General features: G+C 31.7%; 2 protein-coding genes across 7 annotated transcripts in view; both read left to right on the forward strand.

Annotated features, from left to right (window-relative positions):
- Window positions 1-12,479, forward strand: part of LOC107067203 (discoidin domain-containing receptor 2) — a 111,811-nt gene extending 99,332 nt beyond the window's left edge. For all 3 annotated transcript variants that reach the window (XM_089174638.1, XM_089174640.1, XM_089174639.1), the window contains 4 exons: window positions 604-804; window positions 929-1,021; window positions 4,787-4,928; window positions 5,025-12,479. In XM_089174638.1, coding sequence (XP_089030764.1) covers window positions 604-804; window positions 929-1,021; window positions 4,787-4,928; window positions 5,025-5,372 — 784 coding nt within the window. In that variant the 3' untranslated portion in view covers window positions 5,373-12,479. The remainder of the gene's footprint in view (window positions 1-603; window positions 805-928; window positions 1,022-4,786; window positions 4,929-5,024) is intronic.
- Window positions 1-16,387, forward strand: part of LOC107067202 (uncharacterized) — a 166,464-nt gene that overhangs the window by 144,499 nt on the left and 5,578 nt on the right. Inside the window, exons 1-6 of one of the 4 annotated variants that reach the window (XR_001475833.2) lie at window positions 12,631-13,311; window positions 13,463-13,529; window positions 14,544-14,805; window positions 15,086-15,368; window positions 15,680-15,868; window positions 16,211-16,329. Coding sequence is in view for 2 of the 4 variants with exons in the window: in XM_089174641.1 (XP_089030767.1) it covers window positions 14,361-14,805; window positions 15,086-15,368; window positions 15,680-15,868; window positions 16,211-16,329 (1,036 nt within the window). In the remaining 2 variants the exon portion in view is untranslated. Of the gene's footprint in view, window positions 1-9,954; window positions 14,806-15,085; window positions 15,369-15,679; window positions 15,869-16,210; window positions 16,330-16,387 lie in introns of those variants that run through there. The other 3 variants (XM_015322497.2, XR_016177311.1, XM_089174641.1) reach the window with 3 other exon arrangements.

Here is a 16,387-nt window from a genome sequence, read left to right on the forward strand (position 1 = left end):
AACGTCGATATCAGAGCGTTTCATTTTAATTAACAAATAACTCTCGAACGAATATTATCATTTAATTTACGCGTCAGGCATCACCTCCTTTTCACTCGTCATTTTGATCAAATCTTTTAATTTTCAACGCCTCCAATTTAATATCATTAATATAATACCTTTATTATATAAATATATATATATATATATATAAGTTGTATGACACCGTGTATCAATTAAGGGCAGTTCGATCCATCAATATACGAAGAAGTCAACACAATTTGCTTCAATCTTTTCAGACAGTCTAGACTTCTCTAAGTAATAAATTATTAACAAGAATTTGATTAAATTAAACCGCTCTGAAATGTAACCTTTCATCTGTCAATTATTCTCTTTGAATATTAATGTCCCTTTTTGATTTAACTTCACGTACTAATACGAATAAGCGTAGCCCCTTTATTACTCTTTAGCATACATAAATATTTTATTTCAACATATGTTACAAATTGAGATCATTTCTCGAAATCACATTTATTTATACATACATATATATACATATCAACCTATTTGAAAATTTGATTGAAATATGTCGAAATTGCTAAGATTAATATTTTCATCCAACAGGCTAGATTTCCAAAGAGACGTGAGGATTTTGGCGGCACTTGAGGATCGCAATATCGCTAGGGTTTTGGGTGCTTGTTGCCGTGAGGAACCCTATTGCGTTGTGATGGAATATTTGGAACACGGGGACCTCTGTCAATTCCTAAAGACGCATATCACTGCAGAGGATGCCCATTCCATGCCAATCGGTGTTAAGACGCTTAGGTAATTAAAAAATTTCCTTTAGCATTGTATCGGGGAAGTACTAGGAATTCCATAATCAATCTCATCTCCAATCAAGTTTCCATTTAGTTCGATCTCACAGCATTATGTACTTAACTCCTTTCAGTTTCAACTGTCTCATCTATATGGCAGCGCAAATCGCATCGGGCATGCGGTATCTCGAGAACCTCAACTTCGTGCATCGGGATTTGGCTACTAGGTGAGTACAACGAAACTTTCTGCGAATGAATCCCTTGGTAGGCAACTCCCCCTATTCCTCCTCCTACTTCCCCCCCCCACCACCATTCACCTCAATCTCTCCTATCTCTTCCTCTCTTTCTCTTTCTCTCTCGTGGGGATAACAGAGGATTATGTAGACCGAACTGTCGCGTTTTATCCCGAAAACTCGTCTTCAACAGCGAACGAAGGCTTTTCCTTCTCCGCAGGGCTTTCCTAACCAAGCAACGAGACGAAAGGTCTGTCTACCGACATTGATTTCTCTTCTTCCTTTTCCTCCTCCTCCTCCTCCTCCTCATCCTCCTGTTCTTCTTCTTCTTCATCCTTCGTTTCTTCTTCTTCTTCTTCTTCTTCTTCCACTTACAAGTGAAAAGCCCGTGTCGGTCACATCACTTCATGTCACCGAGAAAATTAAATTATATCGTTTTCGAAGAGCGTGCATTTTCATAAATTCCTAAACAAACGGTGAGCTACTGCCACCTGGGAAATCAACGATTCGTTGGCCCTGATTCGATGTCAACGAATCGGGAATACGCCGTGATTATACTCCTGATTATATTAATTATGTACCGTGATGGGAGTGTGCTAACTCATCCGACAGAATAAATTGTGTTTTAATCAAGGAGCCCCCGGTTACTGCATTTTCTACATTAGGACACAACATTCGTTTATAGTATCTACGTAATACTAGAGATAAACATTAATCACACACACACATAACTTCGTTACGAAATTTACGTTATTAAAAAAGTAAACATTTGTTTTTACGAACATTTTCACATTTTAGATTTTTATACTTCGAATATGTATGTATATTATATGTCACATTAAAAATTCCGTGATAATATTGTATTACTTTTGATAAACTCGACGTATGGTATATATGCTTTTACCGGATAATCTTCTAATAAATAATAATTTTGAAATTACCGAACGGATAAAAGCATGAAACGCGTATGTATATATGTATGCAGGCACGTAAATTATATTTTCATGTCGCGTGCGCAATTGAAAACTCGATGACGATTAAGATGAAACAATGCGGTTACTTTGGTTAATTTTCCTATACGTTGTGAAATTTTGCTTAAGAGAAGTTGTAACTCATTACGTTAGCGGCATCGTTACTTGACACATGGAGGTGTGAGATTTCAGGGTTGTTCCCGTATTGCTAGTAAATGGAAGTACGTGTCTACGTTTTGAAAGTTTACCCTCCATGGTAACACAAAATTAGTTTCCTTTTATAGGACTCTCCCGATTGAACGATTTTATGTTTAACAGCAGAAACATTACGCAACGTTAACAAAATATTCATTTACACGTCAACGGTAAATAAGTTTTAATGAATAACCATTCGAACATTTTACTTTTCTATTTCCTTTCATATTTTATGTACATACATGCATACATACATATGTAAATAACAGATGATAATACTAAAAAAAAAAAAAAAAATCATCTTACGTGAATCAAATTACAAATCAGTATAAACATACGCAAATTTCTTTGCATGAATAACGAAAACTTTATCAACATCATCATTGTTCCAATTCTCTGTTATTATTACTTTCATCTGAAGCATTACAGAGCTATCGATATCGATAAGTTTATACGTAGTTAGAAGGGAATCATGAACAATAGCTTTGGAAGAGCAGAGAATATCGGTAGTGAAAGATACCGGTTAGTTAAGCTTGCTAGATAATAGGGTCGGATAACAGAGAGTTTCCTGTATTTACGTTATAAACGCAAGAACATGTATTTTCTTTTGAAAGATAATTAAATATATCTTTAACAATCGCATTGTTGTACTTTTTATCAAAATAGTAATGCGCGTATCATCATTTTAAAAAGGAAAAAAGAACAATTGCAAAAACAAGGAAAAACAAAAATAGAAAATAATCAATTTTATAGAACGACGTAAAAAAAAGAAAAATGATATCATTGCATTATTAATGCAATCAAATCTTTTTTTACATATATACATATTTGCATTTATTATATACTATCGAATCAAAGTAAAGAAAGCATTGCTTTGAAAAATAATATTTCGCACAGAGATGTACAGTAGGTCAAAGCGTGGGTATCTTTCTATTCGGTATAACGAATCAAGATAGAAAAAAAAAAAAAAGAGAAAGAGAAAAAGGAAAAAGGAGTGAAACTAAAGTGAGATATCTCGAGAGATGAATAGCTTCCGTAATAATCCAGGAGTATTCGCGTAGATCGTTGGCATTCGTTGGTGTACGATCGCGGATGATCAGCCAAGGTAGAAGACCCTCACGTACCTATCTCGTACGTTCCTGTTATTGAAATGCGGTGGCCTATCTCGACGAATCGATAGAACGTTTAGATGCATACACGCGGCTACGCATCAATAAAGGTCTCTACGTATACGCTAGAAATCCATGAATGTATGCAAGTAGTAGTAATGCATACACACATGCAATAGAAGCGCGTGATGCTCTCTCACAACGGCCTGGAACCTAGTTTCCTGCGAAGCAGTGTCTCTCAAACGACCCCCTCGTAAATCTTAATGGAATACCACGAGACACTTCCTGGGGACGCTTTCACGATGATATTACGGCTTTGTGAACACTCCTGAGGAAGAGGATGTTTCTGCATCTTTCCTTCTACCCTTCCTTCAGTATACTACAAACCTTTCTCTTCTCTATATCTCGTTTAATGTGACATTTAAATTACTTCGGTTTATAAGATCAAACGAATGTTTGTCAATGATAAATCTATATAACTTGTTATTTATATTATTCATATCAAATATAAAATATATATTTCTAGTTCCAAAAACAAAAAGTCAAATATTACAATGTATTTAAAAAGGATTGATTTCAATAAATCAATGATACGTGGAGTTATGCTAATTCCATGTATTCCTGATATACCCATTCCAGAATACCAAATAAATGTTTGCTTCTCGCTTCTCCATGTTCTACAAGTAGTCAACAGTCAGGTATCTATCTAATACAACTATCACATAACATAGCAAGTACCGAGTACCTCTCTGCCGAACTTCGGAAGAGCATCTCTCACAGTTCTCATGAACCACTTGTTCATTATGCAATCATACGAGCATTTGTAGTCAGATAACAGCCCTGCACTGACAAAACAGCTGTTATATACTGTATATAACGTATACGCGTATAAATAATAACTAAAGAGATTTATTACTCGACACTGTGAACATTACTCAACGAAATAATAAGATAAGGGGCTACTTAATAAGACTTAATAATATGTTTTTTTTTTGGGGATTAATCTTATCATTCCTATGTTAACGAAACTACCTACTACGATTGTTGACAAACACGAGCTACGAGTCGTGGACAACTATCAGAAGCGAACCAGCCAATCGCAATGATCGATAAAGCGCAGCTAATTACCCGGACGTTCTGCCTCTAAATTGGTGCTTTGTTCTACCGAAATTAATCGATTCCCTCCATTCAATAACCGTTGGATGCTCGGCTATCGTTCGCTCGGTCATTTGTCCAGCACGAGTACGTTGCTTGTGTTCGTCTCTTAACTATCTCTAAATAGATTTCAATGGAGCTTGAAATTGATTTTGTATATATATATAATATAATATATCTGTATATACAAATACCAGATTATAAAAAAAATTCTTCCATAGTATAATTTTGATTTCCATCATAAATTTGGAAATATAGCAGGAGTTAATTTGTATCTCGTCAGTATTTAAAGAGTTATAATAGTCTAATTAATATATTTTTGTTCATAGGAATTGCTTAGTTGGAAAGGCTTATCATATCAAGATCTCAGATTTCGGTACAGACAACGAACTATATGCCTGTGACTATTATAAGGTGGATGGAACTGTACCCTTGCCTGTTCGTTGGATGGCTTGGGAATCTATATTTTTAGTAAGTAACCAATGATAGATGATAACTAACGTTGGAAAGATATTTTTGTAGTTGTTGGATAAAGATCACTCTAATTGAAATTAATTTGTTAAAAAGGGCAAGTATACGACCAAGAGCGATGTGTGGGCATTCGCAGTGACTCTTTGGGAGATCTTAAATCTAGGAAGACGTGTACCTTATGAACATTTATCGAACGAGGAAGTTGTCGAAAGTCTTCGAAGATTTCATCGTGCTAACGAAGAAGATGGCTCAGCATCGGAAAGCTGTGGTACCGACGGAACGAACGATCATTTCGATTATCTTCCAAGACCTACTGCTTCTTCGAAAGATATTTACGATCTGATGTTAGAATGTTGGCGTCGCGAGGAAAACGAACGTCCAACCTTCCGCGAGATTTCTTTGTTCTTGCAACGTAAGAATCTCGGATATGCGCCAACATCTTGATATTGAACCAATAACACCAACGAGAGTTATGATTTATTTTTTCAACAATTACGATTCTCCGATGTTACGAGAATCGAACGATGATTATTCGATGATTATTTCATCGAATTTTCTTCTATTTATTCGTCGTACGTGTCGGTTCATCGGAACAGATTTATGTGATCGAACCTTTGACAATGTTCAATCATTTTTGGGAAATCATTATCGATGAAGAATATCTTGAAATCAATCGCGAACGTTACACACTGATGAATAAAATAAATATAATATCTTCCAATTAATTAGGAGTTTAACTTCGCGTAATCTTATGGTAAATTAGATGGGAATGATATTTTTGACGATTACGTATCTAAGAAAATGAATGTCATCGAATTGGTAAATTACTTTATTTATTTATTTTTTTTTTATGAAAGAATTGTTAGGAACGTAAAAATCGCGAACATTCCTTAATCAGAATGAAATTCAAAAAATTCACGTTTCTTTTTATTAGAATCGTCAAAATGGTTCGTTCTTTTACGTTCGGTTTTCGAGAAGACAAAAAAAAAACCAAAAGAGAAAATGAGCTGAAGATACGTTACATTTGAATATTTCTAAGAGACAAGTATATGACGTTGGACTGTGACTTCGACAATCCAATGAGTGCGCCGTGGTTCTTATTAAACTGTTTAAACAAAAAAAGAAAAAGGCTACTGCGTTTATACGACTGAACGATAGAACGGCGACGATAGACGCCTCTGATGTAATAAACTTAAGATTAAATGAAACAAAAAGAAAAAACACAGAAAATAAATAAATAAAAAATAATAATAATATTAAAAATACAAAAATAAAAAATAAAATAAAATAAAACGATAAAGTTAATGATAGAAATTTCGTGAGGAAACTAATCAAGAGAGATTCTTCGTAATGTAAACATTTAAGAACAATACAATGTAATTTAGCTATTAATTAACGCTGTGAACATTCCTGCATAGACGAGTGCGTACCTATGCCATCGAATAATTATTTCATTGATCGATTTTTATCATACTATCGATTATTCGATAACACAATTGCTCTCGTAACTTTAAAACTAATTTTTAAAGTAACGATTAAGAGCTATTGTTTGTTTGTTGGTTGGTTTGTTTGTTTATTTTTTTGTTGGTTGATTTGTTTGTCTGTTTCTTTCTTTCTTTCTTTCTTTCTTATCTTTTTCTCTATTTAATTACAAAAATTACATCGACCATAATGGTAATATAATATATTATAAAAAACAATATAAACGCTGTGACTATCGTTGCTAATTAATCGAAGATCGCGAACTGATGTGTATTATGTACGTGTGTTGTGTGTGTGTGTGTGTGTGCGTGCGTGAGTATGTGTGCGTATGTTTGATCGGTATGATGGAGGATGCGTGAATAATATAAATATAAGTGTAACGATCTACTTCTCTTCGATATAATATAAAATAATAATTAAAAAAAAATAAAAATAAACCTCTTCGACAAGTCTGTATGTATATATATATATACATAATGATGATAAGCAAATTTTATAGAATAAAATCGATGCCAAGCGACGTGAATAATACTTTATCATTATGTTTTCAAATATTAATTTAAACAAAAACATATACGATTATTGAAATTAATTTTTAACGTGTAAAACACATTTTATCGTATTTTGTTCATTCGTGTCACTTGATAGTCGGACAAAAAGAATTTTAAAATTAAATACTAAGAATTGAAATTCGATAAAGTTTTAATATGTTCTTGTAGTGAACATCGCTATTGATAAATTTAAACGAATCATCGAAGGAAAAAGTAAAATAAAATAAAATACATCAATTGAAATTAGCATATGTTCGACTAACGGCAATATATCGAAATAATATTATAATAACGACACAACAGATGCGTTATTTAAAAAAAAAATAGAAGAAGGAAATTCTATATGCTAGGCGGGATCAATGATACTAGTATAAATATATCGTGCATAGGACTACGTTTTAATATACATAATAATAATAATAATAATAATAATACTAATACTAATAATAATAATAAACTATGATTATATTTCATTTGAAAAATCGCACAATTTCTTTCGGCAATCTTCTAAAATTATTGAGAGAAAAGAGAAAAGCTTGTTAATCAGTTCATTACGAATTGACGTTTATATTCGTCATAATAAAATGACAATATTTTTTGTTTTTTGTTTTTTGTTTTTTGTTTTTTTCTGTTAAGCAGAAATAATAATAATTACCATTTATTATTTAACCAATTTAATTGTATGGTGATGATCTTTTTGAAAAGTGTCTACCTAAATTGTGTCATATATAATGAAAAGATAAGACAAAATATTAATATTTCTGTATGACGAGTATAAACGTCAATTACAAATAACTGATTAAAAAATTGTTAACGAACGAATGAACGAATTAACGAACGAAACGAACGAAGCTTTTTCGAAAAATATCATTTTCGCAAATGTTACAACATATCGTGCTGTGTTCCTTCGTGCTTGTTTCAACGAAAGAATAAAATTTAATATGAAGTAAGAGGAGAGAAAGCATGAGAAATCGAAAAGCAATAGATAACAAAAAAAAAAAATAAAATAAAATAAAAATAAAAAATAAAATAAAATCGGATTATATTATATACAAGTGTATATATAAATATACGTAACGTGCATAATCACTTTGACGAAAATGAAATAATAATGGGAATGAAGGAGTTCAACGAAACAATTCAATCAATTAAGTTCCATTGTATATGTATATGACAAATATTATTAGATTACTATGAAAAAAATACACTGTTATCTTTCATAATGCTGTATCATTCTTCTTCTTAATGCTTTGTTGGTGATGCAAGAAAAGAAAAGAAAAGAAAAAAAGCAGAAAATAAAAAGAAATGAACAACATTGTGAAACGTGATAGTAACGCGTAATCTTAACGTATAGGCGATGTTACCGTTAAAACGTTAAAAAATACTATTTATATAAATTAATCTAATGCCATTTAAAAAAAAAGGAAGTAGATAGTCAGAAAATTAGTCATATACGTTTTTCGAAAATATGTTCAATTCGAGCGAGATTAAAATTGAATTTTTCTCGTATATATATATATATATATGTATATGTGCAAAATTAAATCAAATTTGTGTCCGTCTGTTATATATGTCTTTACCAAAAATTAATAATCAAAAATGATTGTAAATTAACTTTTTTTTTGTAATACTTTTTGTAAATCTTTAATCCATTTCTAAACGAAAATTCTTACTTGATCTGTTAAATTAAACAAATTTCTTATGTTAAAAGATAAATTAACGGATTGACACGGACGAATTTGATTTGAAATAACAATTAGAATATATTATGAAATAATAGTTTCGCTCGAATGAATACATTGATATAAAAATAATGCTGCCTTTGGCTATATCGTTGCCCCTACTGCTAAAGAGTAACTCACTTGTCTACTCATGTGATAATTCAGTATATCTCTTCGTATCTACCTGTACCTAACTAGCTCGATGAGATTGTCAGAAATGAAAGGATTACATTTTTCGAGCTTAACAATATTATTTTGTAAAACAATAAACAAACAAAAAAGTAAAACATTTCGTTAGTTTTTAATTTGTATCAGCGAAGTATTGGGAATAATATAAATGAATCCTGTTACTCGCATATATTCGATTATTTTGAATGAAGTAACAAGAAGAAAATGTAATCCTTTCTTAACTGAATAAAATTCAATCGAGATGACTATTCTACCTAAATAATATGCGCCTTCTCCGCCAATTATATCGAATAATAATTTTTAAGTTCGTTGCGAAATAGAGCTCTGTCAAAAGTCGTTAGCTAAACTTGTGAGATATCGCTACGTGTCTCTGAGAGAAAAGTCATACGTGAATAAGTGTTAACGTGTGTAATTAATTATTCATCTAAAACGCAAAAAAAAAACAAAATAACAAAAAGAAAAAGAAAAAGACAAAAAAAGAGAGAGAGAGAGAGAGAGAAAAAAACTCAAGGTCCCTTGTTTCGGCTCTCTTTAAAATACATTGCTGTTGTGTAAATTATTATTTATAATTTATCTTTTCTTTCTCTCTAGAAATATGTTCACTTCTTGTGCTAAGTTAGTGAAAACTTGTAAAAAAAAAAAAAAAAAAAAAAATAAAAGAAAATAAGCGCGACTATTGAATTTAAGCTGAACCGAATTGAATTCCTTCTTTTTCAAAATATAAAGAAAAAAAAAACAAAAAAAACGCTTCATTTAGAAAGCATCGTATTTGCCGGTCTACAGTGGAATTGAATGGAATGTTTAAGTAAAAAAAAAAAAAAAAACGAAATAAATTACGAATCGGGAAGACTGTGAAAAAAAACAAGAGCTCACCTGAGTTGTATCTTCTGCAACGGACATGGGCAAAAGTTAAAACATTTGTTTTATTTGCTTCAATGTTAAAAAAAAAAAAAAAAAAAGAAAAAAAAACTTCTCAAACGTGGAATATTATTGACCATGTTGACCAAAGAATAAAATCAACAAATCAAGATCCAATAGAAGAAAGATAATGTTTAAGAAAATGAAAAAAAGAGAAATATATAGGTTGAATATAAGAAAGGAAACATCGTGCCCGTGTTCGTTTTTACAATGCTATTTAAAAAAAAAGGAAAAGGGGAGAACAAACAAACAAACAAACAAAAAATAAAAGGAAGGAAAGGAAAACCTTAATCGTTATAGTCGTATAAAATTATTTTGTACTAAAAACTGTTTATAATTTTGTATCTAATCTCTGTAAATACTAAAACGAGTCGTTTTCGACTTATTAAAGAACAAAGGAAATAAAAAAAAAAGAAACGTGAGGAGAATGAAGAAGAACAAAAAGAGGGGCGGGTGCAGGGGGCGGGGCGGGGGGGATGGGAGGAAAAAAAAGGTTAACTTAGAAACAATGAAATACGACGTGAGAGGGTCGATTTAAATTAGACTGGTTTAAATGAGATCGTCGGGGGAGGATAATGTGATTAAAATCAAAAGTTATGATTTTATTTCGTGATTTTACTCTGACACGATCTTAATCATCCTATCAACCTGTGATTTTATTTCAATTGTATACTGGAAGAATATCCTCTTTTTTTCTCTCCTTATTTTTTATAGACCATAATATATATATATATACATCCATTGATATATTTATCAAGTACAGGTATGAAATAAAAAAAAAGAACGATACCACGTGAGAAAATCATAACTTTTGAAAATGGTCACACACGTATATAAATATATATATATATAAATATAAATATAAATATAATTATTTATAATACACGTGCACGGATATACATATGCACATGTATACGTGTGCGTGTGTATATATGTGTAATATAACTTTAATTGGTAGTAAAAGAGTCGATGAAAAAAAAAAAAAAAAAAAAGGAAGAAAGAAAGAAAGGTGATGGAAGAAGAAAAGGAATAAAAGTTAAATCTCGAAAGAATGTAATTAAATTTCGTATAGAACGGGACACTGGTAAAAGAAGAAAAAAAAAAAAGAAAAAAGAAAAAAACGTAACGATGTACAACGATTTAGAAATTACTTGTATCATAAACGAAATCGACAATTAAGGGACAAATCATAAAACTATATATGTTATTCGGTAGCTGTGTATATATAAATATATGATACGACATTATATGTAGAATATAACTAGTCAACTTCTCGCGGTCACTTTGTAGAGCACAAAATGCGATCGACGATCGCGAGAAAAGATAAATCTATGATAGAGGAGGAAAAAAAAAAGGAATAATAATAAGAAGAATAAAAAGAAGAAGAAATAATAATAATAATAATAATAATAATAATAATAATAATAATAATAGATGAAACACGCTTGTTTCGAAAATTTCGATTGAACTTAAACGCGATCAATAATCATCAATCGAACATTCACGAATTTTTCTGCTAACAACTGCGAGAGTATCACAATACATCGGTTTTTTAAAGCACATTCGACAAAAAAAAAAAAAAACCGGGGTATACTATTATATTATAACGTGCAAAAGTATTGAATCGTAATACTTTGGTAATGACTTTCAATTAATAATCATGTTTAGAGGATGATAAAAATAATCAATTAGTCTCGTGGATGTATGAATATTATACAAATGAATATATATCTTCATTTAACAAATGCATGTATCTCAAATGTTTTGTAAAATTATACAACCGTCGAGACTGATTATTAGAAAAAAAAAAAAAAAAAAAAAAAAAAAAAAAGAATCGTTTCAATTAATCGAAGTTAATTAAATTTGTCTGATAATTCATTGAATGTCAGATACAAATAATTATACAAAGTGCTTATTGTATTTAAAGTACTTACCAAAGTTATATATCAATGATACGAATTTCATGTGCAATGTGAAAAAATATCAAAGGACAAAAAAAAGTGTCTCGTTTTAGAGTCATCACCAATAAAATACCAAAGTCAATACTTTTACACATCAGCATGTAATATTTTCTTAACGGGACAGAATCATTGCCAATAATATAATTATATTCACATGTTCGTTTATTAATCAGAACGATCTTCGAAGAATAAAATCGAGAGTCATTCTCTACTCATTACAACTCCTATTCTTGGTGTGTAATCGAGCATGAATCCTCCACTTTTACCGTAATATTTATTAGCATGTTCCTTATAGAGCTCAAATGTACGATATACGCGCGAGATCTAAAGAAAATTAAAAAAAAGAAGAAAAAAGAAAAAAAGAGAAAAAACAATACAAAAAAAATACCAAATAAGAGAGAGGTTCGTATGAATCGAATGTGCGACGTACCGTAATATTGCAGCCGACATAAAAGAAAAAAAAAAAAAAAAAAAAACAAAGAGAAAGAATTGTTCACCTGCAACCTGCGGTTATTTGTATGTTCGTAAGGAATATGTTAATGCGTCTCGCATTAAATAACACGACTGTACTACGATCTGTTTTCTGTCTGTGTTTTCTTGTAATGCCTTTTATAATAAATTAATCGATTCCTTGAAATGCATCGAAATCTGGGCACGTACGAAGCACAACGACGGTTTCTATTTGTAATAAGACAGTGGAACGGAATAATAAACACATTTGAAATGAAATTATCGGTCAACCCTTTCCCTTTCTCTCTCTCTCTCTCTCTCTCTCTTTCTTTTTTTTTATGCAATACTTTTTCATGAAATAATAAAATATAAATCACTTTCTAGGTGGAATTAACTGAAATGAAAATAAGTTCGATTGAATTTCTACTACTTTTCTTTCTTTTTCCGAAACAATGAGCTTTAAATTATCCGTGTTTTACAACAACCAAATACAATGCGAACAATGAATCAAATGACATTTTTGGCAACGTGTACTATTCGTAAGATAAACGTTAACGTTAACGTTCCACGATGATTCGTTACAGCTTAGGAAGTCGTTTTTGAAAAGACGCCGACGAAAAAGCGTTAAAGATGAAGGCGTCGGCGCACGGGTAAGCCGGCTCGGCGCCAAAATCAGCTCGCCAGTTGCTTTCCGGTCGGTGTTTTATAAATACTGCAGACAGCCAAAGAGTGCACCGAACACTGGGAGGCCCGTTGTGAAGTTAGTGGAACTTACAAGTTCACCCTGATCGTTAAAAGTTGTTTCATTTTATTTTATTTTCTTTTTCTTTTGCTTTTACCGATTGATACAAAGAACGTACACAATTTGTTTAAAATATATATATAGTACATTTTGTTTTTTTTTCATGATTTTTTTATTAATTACAATAAATCATATTATAACGTGTTAATTTATACGTATAAGAGAATATAACGTGAAATGTAACTGATATGTCCTGATAAATTAGCTAGGACGTTAATAGCTTTTCATTGGTTTGGTTTGGCGAACGTTGGTTACGTGACAATAAAGTTCATTTAATCATCAACGGCGGAACCATTTCTATAAGTGCAAGTACGATTATCGTTGGATTTCAAATAAAAATTGTAATATATGGAAATGATTAAATGTGACGACGTTTATAGTGCATTTAATATTTATAATAAAAGTGTGCGTACGTTCATCAATTTTATATTGACAAGCATTACCCTAAATTATTAAACAGGATGAATTTAATGAAGAAGGCTATTGGTGGATCGATTCACAGGGTACGAGAATTCGAGCTGGAAAAGGTAAAATTCATTAATCATTTATTTGAAAGATTAAAAGGCATGGCACTTTAGTCATCATTTAGAATTAACTATACCATACGGATTTTCCAGCGAATCGAGTTATTGAGATCCCGAAATAGCTAGCAAAATTTAACAATACACTCACTTACATTTGTCGAAATTACGAGAAATTTCCTTATTCCTGGCATTAAACCAGTTTCCTTTCTTAATAACACTTCTACTTGACGATTTCGGAAAGATGACGCCATGCGATAGTCTCTATATCATAATGATTTAATGTAGATATAGTTGGGACAGATTCTTGAATCGTGTCAGTTTTATGTTAATCATGTTCACTTTCAAGACATTGAACTGAGAATACGTAATTGTATTTGTAAACTACTTGCGTAACACGTGCCACGTGATCTCACGGTTTGGTACTAATGTTAAACGTTGAATAGAATTTTTCACATTTTATTATTAATCTCAATTATATAAGACATTAATTATGTTTATTATATAGACGACTTAATTATTGAAAGTTTAATTTATTACGAATTTTATTTAACGATCGATCAAACCTTAAAATATAGTTGTATAAAATTGTTTTGAACTAACTAAGCCAACTATTCCATTAAGCGATTTTCTTCTTAGTTATTCAAATAAATGAATAGGAAAAATACAAAAAGAATAAAATAAAAAAAAAAAACCTTAAGACATTTTTACCATGGTACGAACCCTCGTTTTGTGACACAAAAACGTGATGTGTTCGTTTAGTGCCGACGTTAGCATGCGTCGAATTAAAAATAGAGACAGACGATTCGTGCGAGTAGAGTCTACGGATGGTGATCCATGCGTACAACGCACAGTGATCGTTTAGAGATCGTTTCGGTAGGGGATCTTCTTCTTGTATCGACGAATATCATGCAGACTGCACCTGCTGCTAACACATTGTCGGCCAACGATGGCCGATTTCATCTCGACTTGGATAAAAGCCACGCTAACGATATTAATCAAAAGTTCTTCATACCTCAGGTTAACTTAATTGACGAATTTGATATACTTCAAATCGTCGGTGAGGGATGGTTCGGAAAAATTCTTTTGACCGAGCATCGCAGTACGCAAACTGAAATGGTCTTGAAAGCTCTACCAAAAGCGTACACCGGCCTATCAGATTTTTTTCGTGAATTCCATTACGGGTTACATCTAGCAGCACATCGTAACATCATAACTACATACGACGTTGCTTTCGAGACCGCTGGCTTCTACGTTTTCAGCCAGGAATACGCACCACTGGGTAAGATCAATGATTTACGTTCTTCTACGTGTCTGCCATGTTTCTTTAATGATTGCATACAACTTGTCTCGCAAATTTTCTATACTATATACACATTCAATCTGTATTCGTCAGTAAATCTGATTTAACTCAATCAAATAAATACACATCGTCAAATTTAAAATTAATTTCATCGCGTTAATAATTGAATATTCACGATTCTATTTAAATAATATAACAAAAGTATAATTTGAAATTCTATTCGAATGGATAAGTGATAGTGAATGATGTATATTTTCAGGTGATCTAACGTCGAACGTAACAGAGACTGGTTTGGGCGAGCTACATGCAAAACGAGTTGCAAGACAGTTGGCAGCCGCTGTCCATCATATTCACAGTCGCGAGCTTGTTCATAGAGACATCAAGTTGGACAATGTATTAGTTTTTCGAAGCGATTTTTCTCGTATAAAGCTTTGTGACTTCGGTGAAACCAGACGGGTTAACACTATCGTACGAAGGCACAATGAGTGGCTTCCTTATTCACCGCCCGAGGTACTACAGATCAAGACCGATGAAACCTACAAGTAATTAAGAACTATATATTTTAAATATACGATTGTGAGTTGCATGAAAGTTTACTTTAATTCTATTTTAAAACACAACTCTCTATCAACACCGATTTAATTTTACTACCATTACTTATTTACCAATTAGTTATTTTCACCAACAACACTACATTATACTTGAGTCTTCCTATAGATCTATTTGAGATCACTATGCATCACCAATTCTGGACAATTAAAAAGGTCAATTGTCTTAAACGATGATTAATAAAATTAATTGACAGTTTTGGTAATCAATATCGATTGATTATTAAATTTCAAACAATTTTCAGAGCCCTGACATCTCATGACGTTTGGCAATTCGGCATTGTCCTATTTGTTTGCCTGACCGGATGCCTACCATGGCAGAAAGCAGCATTGGACGACCCACGATACACAAGATATCTAAACTGGCACAATGCAACGCTTAACATCGCCAAGAAACCGAAATTATTTCAGCTGATCAGCTCACGGGCACAGAGGTAAATATCTTAACATTTAGTGTGCATGACCACGTGGTATCAATCTAAATTGTTCATGCCTTATTATTTTTCTGAGTATCAAATATATAATGTTGATAATTTTTATTATTTACAAATTATTATATTTTGACGATGTTTATGTATGCATATGTATATTAGATAATGTTTCTTTAAATTGTGCGAACAAATGAGTTAATGGATTCTTGTGACATTATATTTTTGAATTGGCAAACGTTCAAATTAGTTCTCTTTGAACCATGGTCTATTGAAATGTTTGTTGCGACTTTCAAATAATCAAATAAACATAATCAAATATTAAGATATTTGAATATATTGATGCAGACTATTTAAGAGACTGTTAGATCCTAAGGCGGAGAAAAGGCCTGTTAGCGTGTTGGAAGTTAATAAATATTTAGAAGACAGATGGCTAGCTAAATTGGGTGCGGAAAAAGCCTTGAATGGTAAGAAATATGTTAAAATTATTTTAATATCTAACCTCATTAATCTAGTTACATTACA

Source organism: Polistes dominula, unplaced genomic scaffold (assembly GCF_049000335.1).
Source record: "Polistes dominula isolate Pdom_NZ unplaced genomic scaffold, Pdom_raw_medaka contig_16, whole genome shotgun sequence".
Taxonomy (NCBI): domain Eukaryota; kingdom Metazoa; phylum Arthropoda; class Insecta; order Hymenoptera; family Vespidae; genus Polistes; species Polistes dominula.